Genomic DNA, 16,375 nt, shown 5'->3' with positions numbered 1-16,375 from the left:
AGTGCGGAATCCTAACCACTGGACCGCCAGGGAATTCCCTTTTTCACATACTTTAAACAAAATAACATATTACAGTAGATTGAATGCAGAAGCAGATGTGAGAATCTGGATTTCTTTTATTTAGACTAGACATCAAATAGATTTGCAATCATGTAAGTGAATACAACTCTTCTCCCTAAAGTTTTTGAAAATGTCCTCTTTCCACAAAAATATGTTATTTCTATTAAGTTGTAATGTGTTTGCTATCGTTATTTTAAAATGAATTAATAATTTAAGATACTTTGTTTTAATTTTTAGTATGATAAATATTGATGGTTATAATTCACATAAACAAGGCTTTCTGAAATCTCTAAGAATTTTTATGAATAGAAAGGGGTTCTGAGCCCAGAAAGTTTGGGTTACCTGTTCTTTAAAGATTACGTGGATCTCAGCAGTGAAAACATCTGAATCTGGTGACTTTTAAAGTGGGAGATCTACAATCACCTTTTCTATCTTGCTGCTGTTATTGCTTATTTCAGTTTTCTACCTTTTGTTGAACAATTTTGGTAGCTTAAATTTCTGTTAGGAAATCATTCATATGTTTTGGGGTTTCAAATTTATTTCCATTGAGTTGCAGGTAGGATTTCTCATATTTCCTTAAATGCTTTTTTTATCCTTGGTTATTTTTCCATTCTTATTCCTAACCTTGACTTTTTTCTCCTGACTCACTCTTTTAATTAATTAATTATTTAAAAATTTTTAATCAATTTACTATTTATTTTTAAAAATTGAAGTATAATTGGTTTACAGTAACATTAGTTTCAGGCATACAACATAGTGATTCAATATTTTTATAGATTATACTCCATTTAAAGTTATTATAACATATCAGCTATATTCCCTATGCTGTACAATATATCCCTGTAACTTTATACTTTTTAGTTTGTACCTCTTAATCCCCTTCCCCATCTTGCCCCTCCCCCTTTCCCTCTCTCCGCTGGTTTGTTCTCTGTGTCTGAGTCTGTTCCTGTTTTGTTATATTCATTTGTTTGTTTTATTTTTCAGATTCCACATATAAGTGAAAACATACAGTGTTTGTCTTTCTCTGTCTTATTTCATTAAGCACAATACCCTTTACGGCCATCCATGTTGTTGCAAATGGCACTGGACTCACTCTTTATTCCATTCATTTTACATACCCCACTAATAAAACAGTATGAAAGCTTTGGGACAAAGAGAATGGAAGGGATGACCAGGGCAGACAAGAAATGTCAAGGAAGAAGGAAAGGAGACTGGTGTGGTATATGGTCTGTCCCTCTCATCACTGGGAAAGTCCAAGAGAAAAAGATGTCAGTGGGGATTGTCCGCTGGTCTCTCAACCAGGGTCACTGCTGTTCACAAACGTACCAGTACCAGGATCCAAGCTCTGCTTCTCAACTTTGAGCATCCTTAAATTCAGTTTCGCTAGTGTCACCAGCTCTGGAGTAACTGGCTAACGTTATTCACAGAAATGACTGATGTAAAAACTAGCATGCCGATTTAATAGTCTCCTAACAACTGAACCGCAGTACCTGTGTCTACCGGTCAAAGCATTTCTTCTCTTTGCAGACGTGTGTTTGTGGTTTCCTAGAGACCGATCTTGGAGATGCATTTGTAAGGAAGTGAGGAAGGTAGGATTTGGCAGAGCGAGAAGCTGGACTACAAGGAAGTGTCAACTGAGATCTGCTGTGGTCCTTGGGGAGCTGGGAGCTAAAATGACCCTTTAGAGTTGCCCTAAGTTGAGGCAATGGGGCTGGGCCTTGAAATCTCCAGTCGGTCACTGGTGGTGGGCACCCCCTTGGGAGGGGCTGTAACCTTGGCTGAGGCAGGTCCCTGCACCCTGGGTCTGTACCCATGAGGGAGGCAGCTGTGTGTCCCCAGCTCCTGGCAGATGGGGGATGGGTGCCTTGGCCCTGAACAGAGTGTCTGTGCAGAGTCCCACAGCACTCACTACAAACACGTTTGCTGTGAAATGCATCCTGGATTCAGAAACAGTAAAATGTGAAAAAAGTATACCTTAAAAAGGTAAATTCAGTAGTGTTTTTGGCATGGAGGTGGAAGCTAGACTCCTGGAAGACCAAAGTAGAGAATTGGAAATCCAGAGGCCGAAGCCTCTCCATTGTCTGTCAGTCATGATTCTTCTTGCAAACCTGTTTTACTTTTTGTCCTTGATATTCAAACTTTCTCTGCTGAATAGTTTAGCAAAACCCACATGGGAAGTGGATAATGGCCACTGGTAAATGTTTAAAAACTGGCCCCTGAAGGAAAAGAAGTAGGCACAGATATTCGTATAATTTTTACTGCTATAAAGGATATGGAGGACAATTTATAGGCAGTAATGAATGATACTATACTCTTTATTGTAAATTCCATATAGCCAATTGATTCTCGCAGAATGCTTTCATGGATTTTTTTAGAACTCTTGTGTTCCCAGCCAACCTATAGTAATAATTGATGAATGCGTCCAGCTTTGACATGAATCCTTACTTAAATTAATGAATAAAACAAAAGTGAAACAACAAAGATGCACGTCAGAACCTCACATGTTTGTCAGTGATGTAAGAGACTTTGTTGAATCACATAATAGTTTTCAAATCCTGGAAGAATATCTCCTCAGATCTTTGTCTTCTTTACTATGTAATGGCTATAGACACGATGCTTTAAATTTCATTTTTATCAGTGGTTCTCAAATGGGGAGAGATTTTGCCTGTCAGGGGACATTTGGCAGTGTCCAGAGACATTTTTGGTTGTCACAACTATAGAAGGGGTGTTACCAGCATCTACTGGGTAGGGTTAGCAACATTTCTCCTCCAGAAAAGAATTATCTGGCCCAAGGTTGAGAAACATTTATTAACATTTTTAACGTTTTCCCCATAACTTTTTAAAGCTTAGACAATCAACAAAACAATAAATCAAGTCCAGATTGGTAGCATTTGCCAATTTCTGTGGTGTAAATATTCCCATTATGGCTAATTTCAAGCTACCAACATGAGGTCCTCAACTGTGGTGTCAGGGAAAGACATGCAGTTAGTTCACCGTTATATTATATTTCTACCACAACGGTGCAACAGTCATAACTAACTCCAAGAGCATAAATAATAGTAAAATGCAGTAATATAATTAGTAAGTAATAGGTTCTGTGTATTTATTACCATTGTTTATAACATAATGTATTTAATTGTTAATAAACATTTAACTTTTAACCGTGGCTATGCTTAACAGCTGACTCCAAAATTCTTAAAAATAGAGCAGTGGGCTCTTGCAGGTCAGAATGGACTGGTCTGGCTCAAGCATGCCACTGGAACGGTTTCCATCACTCTCCAGGTCACACCTTCTGCACTTGCAAAGACTGACTCAATTCCAGTGTCAATTTTCTAGGGCACAGACTCTGGCCCGGATGAGGTCAGCTACCAACCCACGGTGTGACCACACAAAAGCAGGCCTGTGAATATGGCTGGATCCAAATGGAGCCTGCATCTTCTATTCAGGAAATTTGTAGAAGCACCACTGTGAGTGGGCAGGCACCCTGAGAGGCCCCATAACAGTGCTGCAGACACTGACACAGCTTCCTCCCCTGTCCTGTTTATCAGGACTTCGTGCAAACCTACGTTCTGACTCATCTGCTCCCCAAGATTCCAAAATAATATATTAGATCAGTAGTTCTCAAAGTGTGGTCCCTGGATCCACAGCAAATGCCTCACTTGGGAACTTGTTCAAAAAGCAAATTCTTGGGCTCCTCCACTGACCTTTTCTGGGGGATGGAGACCCCCAGACCGGGTTTCAAAAACTCCTCTGGGTTATTCAGAGGCATGTTGAAGACGGAGGGCTACTGTATGAGATTTAAAAAAAAAAATTTTTGTTTTCGTTTGTTTTTGGCCACACTGCTTGGCTTGCAGGATCTTAGTTCTATGACCAGGGGTTGAACCCTGGCCCTGGCAGTGAAAGTGCCAAGTCCTAACCACTGGACCACCAGGGTACTCTCTATATGAGATTGCATAGCTTTCAAAAAAGAAGTTACATTCTATCCTTTAGGACAGCAACAAAACAAACCCAGATGGTCCTGAGTAAATGTGGTATATCCTCCATTCTCCAGAAATGACAGATACTCTCTTAGGATGGGCTACTTCAACAGAAGAATAATCTCATCAATCATATATATATTGATTTTTACTATTTCTTCTTTTAATTCCTGTGAATACTTTAAATAGCCCCACACATGCTACTAAATTGTATTTATCTTTTATAATTTAACTTTTAGCTGGTAACATCCTCAAGGGTAGGGATTATGTATTGTATTTGGTTTAAGCCACAGAACTTAATATACTACAGAGCTCATAGAAGACATTTAAATATTGATTGAATAAGTATGAAGGTTAAAACAAATTCTCTTTTTTTTTTGTCTGATCCTTTGTTTTCCTTTACTGGCGTTATTTAAAATTTATCATACATAATTTCTAAAGTAGTAGTGCTGAAATTTTATAAAGAATTTCAATAATAATTAAATAAAACAGAAAATGACTGCTCTCTGGATTTTTTTTCCAAATTATGGAATTTGTACAATTATAGTATAAAGAAGAAGAATCACCAGGGTTTCCATTGACAGGTAACAATCTGATATTTGGATATGTTTCCTTCTAATCATTTTTCTAGGTTTATATGCTTTTCTTACCAAATGGAGACTATATGCTATTTTTCTAGTTTTGTTATCCTACTTTTTTATTAAACATTATGTCATGAGCATTCTCATATCACTGAATTTTTTTTGAACATATTATTCAATTGTACGTCTGAACTATGACTTACCTAACCATTCCCCCATTTACGACATTTGGATTGTTTCCAACATATCCCTTTTTACATAACTGTTGCGATGGAAGGGGTTGCATATGAGTCCTTAGAATCAGGATTGAGTGTTTCTAAGCTCACCTGGTCATCTTTTTTCCCCTTTTATATTGAAAAGCTTCCTTATCAGTTTGCTTGTTCAAGCACACATCTCTCCTATTCTTCCATTTCAGGCCCTTATCAGGATTTAAAGCGCATGTTTACATAAACATCAAAATCAATGAACGTCTGAAATTTAAAAGGAGCCTTTTTACAGAAGTGACTATCTTCCCTGGTTTACATGAATTATCTCCCATCCGGCCAGCTGTTCCTTCTTCTCTGTAAACTTCCATTACTGTTACAATCACCTGCGTCAACTCTTCAGGTTTTTGTGTCATAATTTCTAAACCCTAAATCAGGAAAAAGCTAATAAATTGTTATTTGCTTATTGAATTATAGGTGACTCAGGAAACAGAAATCCATGTAAGAATGTTACCATGTTTATTCGTTGAAGGAGTTTTTTTTTTTTTTGGTAAAAGCTTTCAAAAGCCCTAAAAATTAGCAAAGCATCTTAGCTCAAAGAGTGAATTAACTTCCTATGTTAATTTATTTCTGGCAAAAGTCAGATATCTTTCAGATGAAATATAACCCAACGCACACGTATACAATAAAAATACTTTGTAAATCGAAACAAACCTCTTTTATTTTGCTAAACCATGTCACCCATTAAGAACCGACTGAACTGAATAATATTTCTTTCCTTTTTGGGTGGGGAAAAGTAATGTGTCAAATATTGTTCAGTAATGACTGAACTAGAAATTTAAGAAAAGCTTCAATGGCATAGAACCAAAAATAAATGCATTGTAAACAGTTTTTAGGTCTTTTTAAAAAATAAATTTATTTATTTATTTGTTTATTTTTGGCTGCGTTGGGTCTTAGCTGCTGCGCGCGGGCTTTCTCTAGCTGCTGTGAGCGGGGGCTACTCTTCATTGCGGTGCGCGGGCTTCTCATTGTAGTGGCTTCTCTTGTTGCGGAGCACAGGCTCTAGGCCCGTGGGCTTCAGTAGTTGTGCCTCATGGGCTCTAGAGCACAGGCTCAGTAGTTGTGGCGCACAAGGTTTGTTGCTCTGCAGCATGTGTGATTTTCCCGGACCAGGGCTTGAACTGGTGTCCCCTGCACTGGCAGGCGGATTCTTAACCGCTGTATCACCAGGGAAGCCCCAGTTTTTAGGTCTTTTAAAAATTAAAATCTCTGATATAATTTTTTCACCAATTTAATATTGCTTCTTGAGTTGGACTTCAAAAATGAAAATCTCTGATTACATCTCCAGTCATCTCACTGAAAATCTTGATTGCTGAACACGTGACCAAAGAGATCATCTCAGTTTCCTGGGGTAAATGTTCAATTATCACCAAGATATGTAAGCAATCTAGAACTCAGGGAGGAGAGACAACTCTACTTCTGAAATGACTTAAATGGATGTAATTGCCTAAGTTTACTGGAAGTTTTACAGGCTAGCAATGAACACTATACTTTTGAGCTAGTATTATTGTCCAGGGTTTTCTCACTCCAGCCCATTGATTTTGGCAAGCAGGTAACTTCAGGAACTCCGACGTGGACTTCTCGTATAATAGGTAAAGATCTGGCATTAATGAACATAATTGAGGTGTTTTGCTAAGAAGTTTTGCACCTGACCTAGCAGGTACAAGTAGGTATAATAACTTTTTTCTCCTTTTAAAATTGAAGTAGAGTTGACATAGGTATATAACTTATTAAACAATGCAGCATCGATTTAGAAGACTCGTGTTTCAGCCCACGTTTGTTCACGTATCCACGGATGGGAAACTACAAGCGCGCTGCCGGAGGGCGTCGCCAGGGGCGCTAAGCCTCAGCGGCTTCGTCAACAACAGGCGCCCTGGGGCGCTCTTTCCTCTCGCTCACCTCAGCTTCCGCCGGAAGCGGCTCTGTCAGTTGTTGCCCTTCGGTATTTGGGCTCGCGATGTGTAGTGGGTTCGCGGCGGCTGGCTGGATGAAAAGGCTTGGTTCAGGGAGCCGGAGAGAGAGGAAGAAAACTCGAGCTTCAACCCGGGCAGCGAGATGGACATTCTGAAATCGGAGATCCTCCGGAAGCGGCAGCTGGTGGAGGACAGGAACCTGTTGGTGGTGAGGATCCTTGGGGTCGTGGGGCGTGGGCGACGGAGGAGCTGAGCGTTTGCGTGGGGGAGGGGAGTCTGGGGGAGGGGAACGGTACTGAAAGGGTCCTTGCCGGATGGGGTTTAGCCAGAGCCCCGCCGCTACCCTGGAGCGGCTCCCTCTAGACCGCTGTGCCCTTGGTAATCACTTGGGAGCCTTATGGGATGGAGGTGTGGGAATTGCAGGAAAACCCGAGATTTTGGCGATTTCCCCTACCCGCCGCCTCACCTGTCCCTTATCCCCGTTCCCAACTGCCGGTATTCTTCGGACGTGCCCCAGTTTTTCTGGCCGTTCACTTCTGTCGTTTTAGGAAGGGTTTGTGCTTTATGTATACTTCCTGTTTTGTCACACAGGATATTACAAAGATGTGGTCCAGGACCAAGACTTAATAAAGTTAATAGTTTTACTACTTCATCAAGGAGATAGTTAAGTGAAACTGCTCCCCCTCCCCCATTAGTGCTGAGCATTGAAGAATCAGTGACAGCTGGTAGTTTAGTGCTATTGTCTTGATTCTTGTGAAGCATTGCTTTTCACCCTTCGTATAAATGGGAACAGAGTGAACAGGCAAATAATACCTTAGTACTGAAAATAGTTCTGACTTCACGGACCCTCTCAAAGAGTCTCAAGGACTCCAGGGGTCTTGTGGACCACACTTTGAGAACAGTCTGACTTAGGTCTTTGGGTGTAGTGTATGATTGATGTTTATGATGTAGTGCAAGTAAGTTGGGATTGTTAGCTTGGCAGATGGCAGCTTTCATAATCATTGAAACTTTAAAAACAATTAACAAAGTGGAGCTAATTAAATAGAATGTTATTTAGCAAATGCGCGGGGAACTGGGGAGAGAGCTTGTCCATAGTTGTAACTTGATATTTTCGTCTGTAACTCAGGGGCCTTTTTCTTTTGATGAGTGGTTTCGGAGTCTTTGAAAAAGCTAATTTAGATGTTGAAATGCATAGTGGGTGTTAGAGCCAGGTGTTGAAATTTAAAGTGCTTTAGAGGGAGAATTGAATCACGAAGAGCTCAGCTCGCTCTCAGGGCTTAGAGGGCTGTTTGCATAATCAGGTTCTTTGTCATGGATATAGACCAGCCTTTAAAAATGATCAATTACAAAAACACTGATTCTACATAATTGTTCTTAATTTATCATCACATATAAACTTTTTCTGGGATGTCTTTCATTTTGTAATTTGATAGTAGATTTAATTACTCAGATAACCCTGGCCAGAAGGTAAGATTGATTTTCCAATTAATACCAGCAAAGGAAATACATGAAATGGGGATTAAAATACTGAAAGTCATAGTTCTGGTAATATTAATAGTAATCTGCAAAGCATTATGCAGAATGCTTCATATCTCATACCTCATATAATTCGTACAGCAGTCCCATAAAATTACTGCTACTCCCATTTATAGATGAGGAAATTGAAGCTAAAAGAAGTTAGATTGATTTACAGAATCGCACAGCTAGCAAGAGATAGAGCCTGAATTTCAATCCATCTCTCCCACTCTAAAGCTTGCTCTCTTCACCACTACAGACAGGCTGTTTATTTATCTCCACCCTGTGAACATAGAACTAGTTTTGATAGGGTTGATCTAAGGATTAAATTACTTAAAATTAAAATAACATATGTGAAAAGCACCCTAGTATGCTTTCTCATTTGAGCTTTACAACAGCTCTGCTTGGTGCATAGGGCAGTTAGGATGCTCTTTCCACAGATGACGAAGCCATCTTTTTTTTCACTGTCCTAGCCACAGTAAGGAATAAATCTGTATTTTCATCAGATACGTATGAAAAAAGTTTCATGCAACATTTCTTGTCTTAACTACATGTGATTCTATCATATGTTTCACTGTTTTAATCCATCCTGTTTCATTTTTAAAAACAATTCTGGTTGGGGGTCAGTGAATCCTTTTCATTATCCTTTTCTGTAGCTGGGGAACACCTGTTTCTGTTGTATTGTTTTTCCAGAAGCGCCACCTCCTCTTTGGTCATTTTGAGTGATGTCCCAGCTTTTTTTTTTTTTTTTAAGCTTTATTGAACTATAGTTGATTTGCAATGTAGTGTTTAATTTCTGCTGTGATTTCTACAGCAAAGTGATTCAGTTATACATATATATTCTTTTTCATTATGGTTTATCACAGGGTGTTGAATATAGTTCCCTGTGCTATACAGTAGGATCTTGTTGTTTATCTATCCTATCGATAGCATGGTGTCCCAGCTTTTTATTGTTAGTCTGAGAGTTGGATAGTAAACACTCAGCTTGTGAGAGCCCCTTTATTAACCTCCTGTCACCTGTGCTAAGTGCTCTACGTGATGTAACTGCTTGGAGGTAAGTGCGGTATCTGTACTGCTAGAATGCCAGCGCTTTGGCGCCCCGGTGTTGGTGAGTCTTCATTGAACTGCAAAGCCTCATTTATGTGGAAAGCCAGGCTACTGCAGGACTCAGTGGGGCTTAATTAGCAGTTTTATTAGTTGCAGTTTTGAGCATGGACTTTGTGTAGAATTTTAGCTTTGTTTTTTTCTCCAAAATTTTTTGAATATTTCCTATATTCAAGATACTACACTGTGTGCCACAGAGGATTTTTTTAAAAAAGTAATGCTTGGTCCTTTTCTTTAAGGAACCTACTTTCAGTTTTACAGAGAAAAGAGAAGCCATCAGGCAAGAAATTCCTCACCTTTCCCCTGTTAAAGTGGATGAGATATTGGCTGTATGTTGGGTCAAACCTACCACTTACATGTTGGAGCCCAGCTCTCATCTTTTGTAGCATCATCAGAATCTGAATAGCACTTGTCTCTTTTCTTTCTGTGTCTTCAGTCTCTACTGGCTTATCTCCAGCAGCACTGAGACATACAAATCTCTCCCATCTTTTTTTTTTTTTTTTTAAACACAGCTGTCCTTTTTCTTTACAGCCAAGCTTCTTATTTCCTACTCACTCCTTAACCTGATTTCTACCTGACAGTTGCACTGAATCCATCCTAATCAGGGGCCGCAGTGACTTCCATGCTTTCTTAACCTCAGCAGCATTTGCATTCGGCTAGTCCACTTTCTTTTTTATTTTTTTTTATTTTTTTTTTTTTTTTGCGGTACGCGGGCCTCTCACTGCTGTGACCTCTCCCGTTGCGGAGCACAGGCTCTGGACGCGCAGGCTCAGCGGCCATGGCTCACGGGCCCAGCCGCTCCACGGCATGTGGGATCCTCCCGGACCGGGGCACGAACCCGTGTCCCCTGCATCGGCAGGCGGACTCTCAACCACTGCGCCACCAGGGAAGCCCTGGTCCACTTTATTCAGTCTTCCCTTGACGTCTCTTACCCCACAGCGTCCTGTTTCTCCTTCTCAGGCTGCTTATTCCTGATCTCCTTTACAGGCTTCTTCTTTTTTTGTTTTTTTATTGTTTAGTTTTTATCCCTTAAATGTTGGTTTTCCTTAAAGTTCAGGCCTAGGCTACTTTCTCTTCACACTGAAAATTCTCTTACATTAATTTCATATTCACCTCTAGATTTCAGTTGCCATCTGTAACAGGGGTTCTTAAGTGGAGCCTTTGGATGGACTTCAGAGTATCCATCAGTTCCTTGAAATATTATAAAAAATTTAGCATGTATGTATACATGTGACCCCTCTTCCCCTCCTCCTGTTGATGATATTATTAAAGGGATATTTGGGGCTTCCCTGGTGGCGCAGTGGTTAAGAATCCACCTGCCAGTGAAGGGGACACGGGTTCGAGCCCTGGTCCGGGAAGATCCCACATGCCGCGGAGCAACTAAGCCCGTGTGCCGCAGCTACTGAGCCTGCGCTCTAGAGCCCGCGCACCACAACTACTGAGCCCGTGCTCCACAATTACTGAGCCCGTGCTCCACAACTACTGAGCCCGTGCACCACAACTACTGAAGCCTGCGTGCCTAGAGCCCGTGCTCCGCAACAAGAGAAGCCACTGCAATGAGAAGCCCGCGCACCGCAACGAGGAGTAGCCCCCTCTCACTGCAACTAGAGAAAGCTGGCACACAGCAATGAAGACCCAATGCAGCCAAAAATAAATAAATAAATTTATAAAAAAAAATAAAGCGATCTTTGACAAAAAGGTCAAGAACCAGTCATTTCTGGGCTGGTGAAAATCTCTGTGCCCATTTATCCCTACCACCAATCAGCTGTTCCAGTTCTAAACCTGTTTCATTTATTCAGGCCTTTGAACTTGCCTTTCTTCACCCTTGTTCCTCGCTTTGCTTGCACGGTCTTCTGTAATCCTCTCCAGTGCCTCTTTCTTTAGTGGTCATTTAGGAGCCTTTCATGGTTTTTTTGGTATAGTCAGAAAACAGTGTGGTAGGGAGTTTGTCATGTTGATACCATGTTTTGACATCTGCAAAGAAGATTTATTTTCCTCAGCATTTCACTGTGAAAAAATTTAAATGTACCAAAAACTCAAAAGAATTATACAGTGAACACCCATACGCCTACCATCTAGATATTGCGATTAAACCTGCGATTAATATTTTAATATATTTGTTTTATCATGTAACTGTCCATCTCTCCATCATTGTATATCCATTCATCAATCCATCTAGCAATGCAGAAAGTACTTTTACCTCAGAATAGTAAAACAGGCAGAACATTTTAGGATAGTGGAAGGCTGCTTCTCCACAATTTGACGAGAGGCACTCACAAGCTAAGTCATTACTGTTTCACCTCTCACAGATGAACCATAAAAGGCTGGGAAACCACTTGAAATGGCCAAAGGTGAGGCGGCTCTTCTGGAACAGCAAATCCATAGACAAGTGTTTTCCAGCTGCAGACAGGGTCATGAAGACAATGTACTGATCTTTATGCATTTCAGATTAATTTACAGACATTGATACACTTTACCCCTAAAATGTAATGTAACATAATTGCCAAAATATAATTTGGCGTGTATATCATTGACTAGTGTTCAGTGTTTGTTTATACTTTTTTTGGTATGTCAGCAAAATTTTATGTATGAAGAAAATACACAAATCATAAGTGTACCTACCATTCAGTGAATTGTGACAAATGCATCTGCCTGTGTCTCCCAGTCTGTATCAAGATACAGATACTACCCTCATTCCACCTTCCAGTCAGCTCCTCCCCCCATGAATAAACTGCTGTACTGATTTCTTTCCACTGTCCCTTGGTTTTGCCAGCCCTATAACTTCACGTAAATGGGATCATACTGTGTACTCTTATATGACCCACTTGGTTTAATGAGAATAATGTTTTGAATTTTATTCGTGTTGTTGCATGTATCAGTTGTTTACTCCTTTTATTGCTGAGAAGTATTCCGTTTTACAAATAGACCCAGTGTGTTAATCTGTTCTTCTGATAATGGGCAGCTGGGCTGTTTCCAGGATTTAGCAATTATGAATAAATCTGCTGTGGACCCTTTTGTGCAAGTCTCGTGTTTTCATTGCTCTTAGGAAAATGCTAGGGAGTGGAATTGCTATGTCATGGTGTACATTATGGGTTTAGTTTTATAGAAATCCACCAGACCTTTTTCCAAAGTGGTTGGACCGTGTCACACCTTCACTAGCAAAGTAAAAGGGTTCAGATCTTTACATTGTGTCAACAGTTTGTGTTGTCAGTCTTTAATTTCAGCCATTCTGGTGTATGTAATAAGCCAACTTAGCAATTTTTCATGGTGATTGTTGACTGTATCCTATCTAGGCGTATAAAATAGTATAACCTGTTGGAAAACAGTTTGGTAATGTCTTAAAAAGAAAACATAGGCCTGCTACGTGAACGAGCTATTCCACTCCTAGACATTTACTCAGGAGAGTAAGGTATTCTTTTTTTTTAAAAATTAATTAATTCTTGGCTGCGTTGGGTCTTCGTTGCCGCCCACAGGCTTTTCTCTAGTTGTGGCGAGCGGGGGCTACTCTTCGTTGCGGAGCTTGGGCTTCTCATTGCGGTGGCTTCTCGTTGTGGAGCATGGGCTCTAGGTGTGCGGGCTTCAGTAGTTGTGGCACGCGGGCTTCAGTAGTTGTGGCTCGTGGGCTCTAGAGCGCAGGCTCAGTAGTTGTGGCTCATGGGCTCTAGAGTGCAGGCTCAGTAGTTGTGGCTCGCAGGCTCTAGAGCACAGGCTCAGTGGTTGTGACGCATGGGCTTAGTTGCTCTGTGGTACGTGGGATCTTCCCGGACCAGGGATCGAACCCATGTCTCCTGCATTGGCAGGCGGATTCTTAACCACTGCACCACCAGAGAAGCCCAAGATACTCTTATTATAAGAGCTAAAAGCTTTATGATTTCATGTTTTATAAAAAACAGTTAAAAATTTTTTTGAATCAGTTTCTTTGTATGATGGGAGGTAGGGGTGTGGTTTATTGTTTTCCATGTGATTATCCATTTGTTCCACCACCATTTATTGAAAATATTTTTCTTTTCCCTTTGGTTGCTTTTGGCATCATCAAAAATCAGTAATAGTTTAACTGTGGCTGCGTTCTGGGTGCTCTGCTCCCTTGTCCTAATCTGTTTGTTGATCCTTGTGCCCGTGCCACACTGTCTCGATTGCTGTCGCATCCTGGTGAGTTGTAATGTCAGGCAGTGTAAATGCTACCACTGTATTTAATTTAATTTTATTTTTATTGAAGTATAGTTGCTGTACAATATTATATAAGTTACAGGTATACAATACAGTGATTCACAATTTTTAAAGGCTGTATTCCATTTATAGTTATTATAAAGTAATGGCTCTATTCCCTGTGTTGTACAATACATCCTTGTAGCTTATTTTATACCTAATAATTTGTACCTCTTACTCCCCTCCCACTATATTGCCCTCCCCCTTCTCCTCTCTCCACTGGTAACCACTAGTTTGTTCTCTATTATATCTGTGAGTCTGTTTTTAAAAATATTCACTAGTTTGTTGTACTTTTTAGATTCCACATACAGGTGATATCATACGGTAGTTGTCTTTGTTTCACTTAGCAAATGCCCTCCAAGTCCGTCCATGTTGCTGCAAATGGCAAAATTTTATTCTTTTTTATGGCTGAGTAGTATTCCATTGTGTATATATACCACATCTTCTTTATCCATTCATTTGTTGATGGACACTTTGGTTGCTTCCATATTGTGCTATTTATTTTTTAAGCAGCTTTATTGAGGTATAATTGACACACAGTAAACCGTACATATTTGAAGTGTACAGTTCGGTGAGTTTTGCCATGTTTACACCTGGATGCTGTCACCACAGTGAAGAGAGTGAACATGTTCATCTCACCCCAGAGTTTCCTTGTGCCCCTTTGTGATCCTGCTTTCCTGCCCCACCTGTGCCCTACCCACCCTGTCCACAGGCTACCACTGGTCTGCCTTCTGTTACTTTACATTAGTTTGCATTTTGTAGAGTTTTATGTAAACATAATTTTTCAGTATGTTCCTCTCTTATCTGCTTTCTTTCAATCAGCCTAATAATTTTTTTTTTTTTTTTTTTTTTTGCGGTACGCGGGCCTCTCACTGTTGTGGCCTCTCCCATTGCGGAGCGCAGGCTCAGCGGCCATGGCTCACTGGCCCAGCCGCTTCGCGGCATGTGGGATCTTCCCGGACCGGGGCACGAACCCGCGTCCCGTGCATCGGCAGGCGGACTCTCAACCACTGCGCCACCAGGGGAGCCCCCAGCCTAATAATTTTGAGATTCATTTATGCATTTGTCTGTATCAAGACTTCATTATTTTTGTTACTGAGCAGTATTCCACCATTGTATGGATATACCTCAATTTGTTTATTCATTAGCCTGTTGATGGGCATTCAGATTATTTCCATTTTTTTGGCTAGTATGATAAAGCTGCTGTGAACATTGGTGTACAGGTTTCTGTATGGACATATACTTTCATTCTCTTGAGTAAATGCCTAGGAGTGGAGTGGTTGGATCATACAGTAAGTGTCTGTTTAACTTTATTTTCTTAAAGACTTTGTAAGATTGGTGTTATTTCTTTCATACATTTTTACATAATTTTATATGTAATGATATAAATATATATGATTATGAAGTATATAGAATTCACCTGTGCAGGGGAGCTTTTGGTATAGTTTTCTATTTTGGATGGCATCATTGAGAATACATACTGCCTAGCTAACAGGATCCCTTGACAGTTGACAGTTCTTTCACTTTGAAAATCATTGTGTCTCTTTAAATTGTGTTTGAGTGCCCAACCATTAGGTTTATTACCTCAGACTCTTTAAGGCTTATTTCCATTCTTCAGCCAGAAACGGACCCTGCCATGTGGTTCGTGATCTCACACGTATTGCTCTGCTTTGGATGTCCAGGCTGTGTATTTGTTAGCTCTCCAGTGTCTTTTTGTAGAACTCTTGATGATGTTTGTGTTTCATTTATATAAACACTAAAAACCTTAATCTGATTGAAGGAATGATGATTCTAATTAATGAAATGGTGACAGTCATGTTGCCTGTGGTTTTTAAATTTTGACTCTCCCTTATTAGTGTGGGCCGACGTTTCCGGTGATGTGGTAGAAAGACTTGTACTCTTTAGACCCGCGAATCTCAGGTTTATAATCCAGACAGTACAGCTTGGACAAAGTCCAAGAATAACATGTATGAAGCACCACACAGGAGTTAGGTTCTGTCTTTAAAAGGAGAAGTGCTCTTTATCAATACCCTTTTCAACTCATTTCTAAAATCTGCAGGAGTGAGAGGCCCAGTGGAAAGGTCAGGTGCTTTAGGAGAGAACCCAAATAAAGGTACTGTCAGTTCACATGGTGTCTTAAAACCCTTACCAGCCACTTTCAGACTTGTGTTTGTAGGGTTCTGTTGTATATTCTGTCATTAATTCAGCAAACTTAGAGTTCAAAATCTTTGAGTATAGCCAGAAAGGAAACTAAATTTGTGAAATGAGTAAACAAGTCCTAAAGTCTCATTGGGGCTCCATTACTAGAGAGCTCTTTAACTTTGGGCAAGTTCTCTACCCTGCCTGACTTACCTATAAAGGAGGGTGTATTATTAATGCTTACATCCTACAATTTTAATTCTGTCATAAATGTATCCACCATACTTTGTATTTCAAAGTATGTTTTCAGTGTGCTTTATAAAATAATGTTTTATAATTAGAAGTCACTGCTTAACTTGCTTTTCTTATATAAACTGCTCTTGTTTCTAAACAAAAGTGTGCAGAGTGACATCTGAAACATGGTAGGGAACTTTTTTTTTTTTTTTTTTTGCGGTACGCGGGCCTGTCACTGTTATGGCCTCTCCTGTTGCGGAGCACAGACTCCGGACGCGCAGGCTCAGCGGCCATGGCTCACGGGCCCATCCGCTCCGTGGCATGTGGGATCTTCCCGGACCGGGGCACGAACCCGTGTCCCCTGCATCGGCAGGTGGACTTTA

General features: G+C 40.4%; 1 protein-coding gene across 1 annotated transcript in view; it reads left to right on the top strand.

Annotated features, from left to right (window-relative positions):
• Positions 1-6,804: 6,804 nt before the first annotated feature.
• PRPF18 (pre-mRNA processing factor 18) overlaps positions 6,805-16,375 on the top strand; it is a 49,966-nt gene continuing 40,395 nt past the window's right edge. The window contains exon 1 of the mRNA XM_029239056.1: positions 6,805-7,002. Coding sequence (XP_029094889.1) covers positions 6,937-7,002 — 66 coding nt within the window. The 5' untranslated portion in view covers positions 6,805-6,936. The remainder of the gene's footprint in view (positions 7,003-16,375) is intronic.

This window comes from Monodon monoceros, unplaced genomic scaffold, assembly GCF_005190385.1.
Source record: "Monodon monoceros isolate NGI ecotype Baffin Bay Population unplaced genomic scaffold, NGI_Narwhal_1 Super_Scaffold_21, whole genome shotgun sequence".
Taxonomy (NCBI): domain Eukaryota; kingdom Metazoa; phylum Chordata; class Mammalia; order Artiodactyla; family Monodontidae; genus Monodon; species Monodon monoceros.
Note: the sequence above shows the minus strand (reverse complement) of the source record. Positions and strands in the feature narration are given on the sequence as shown.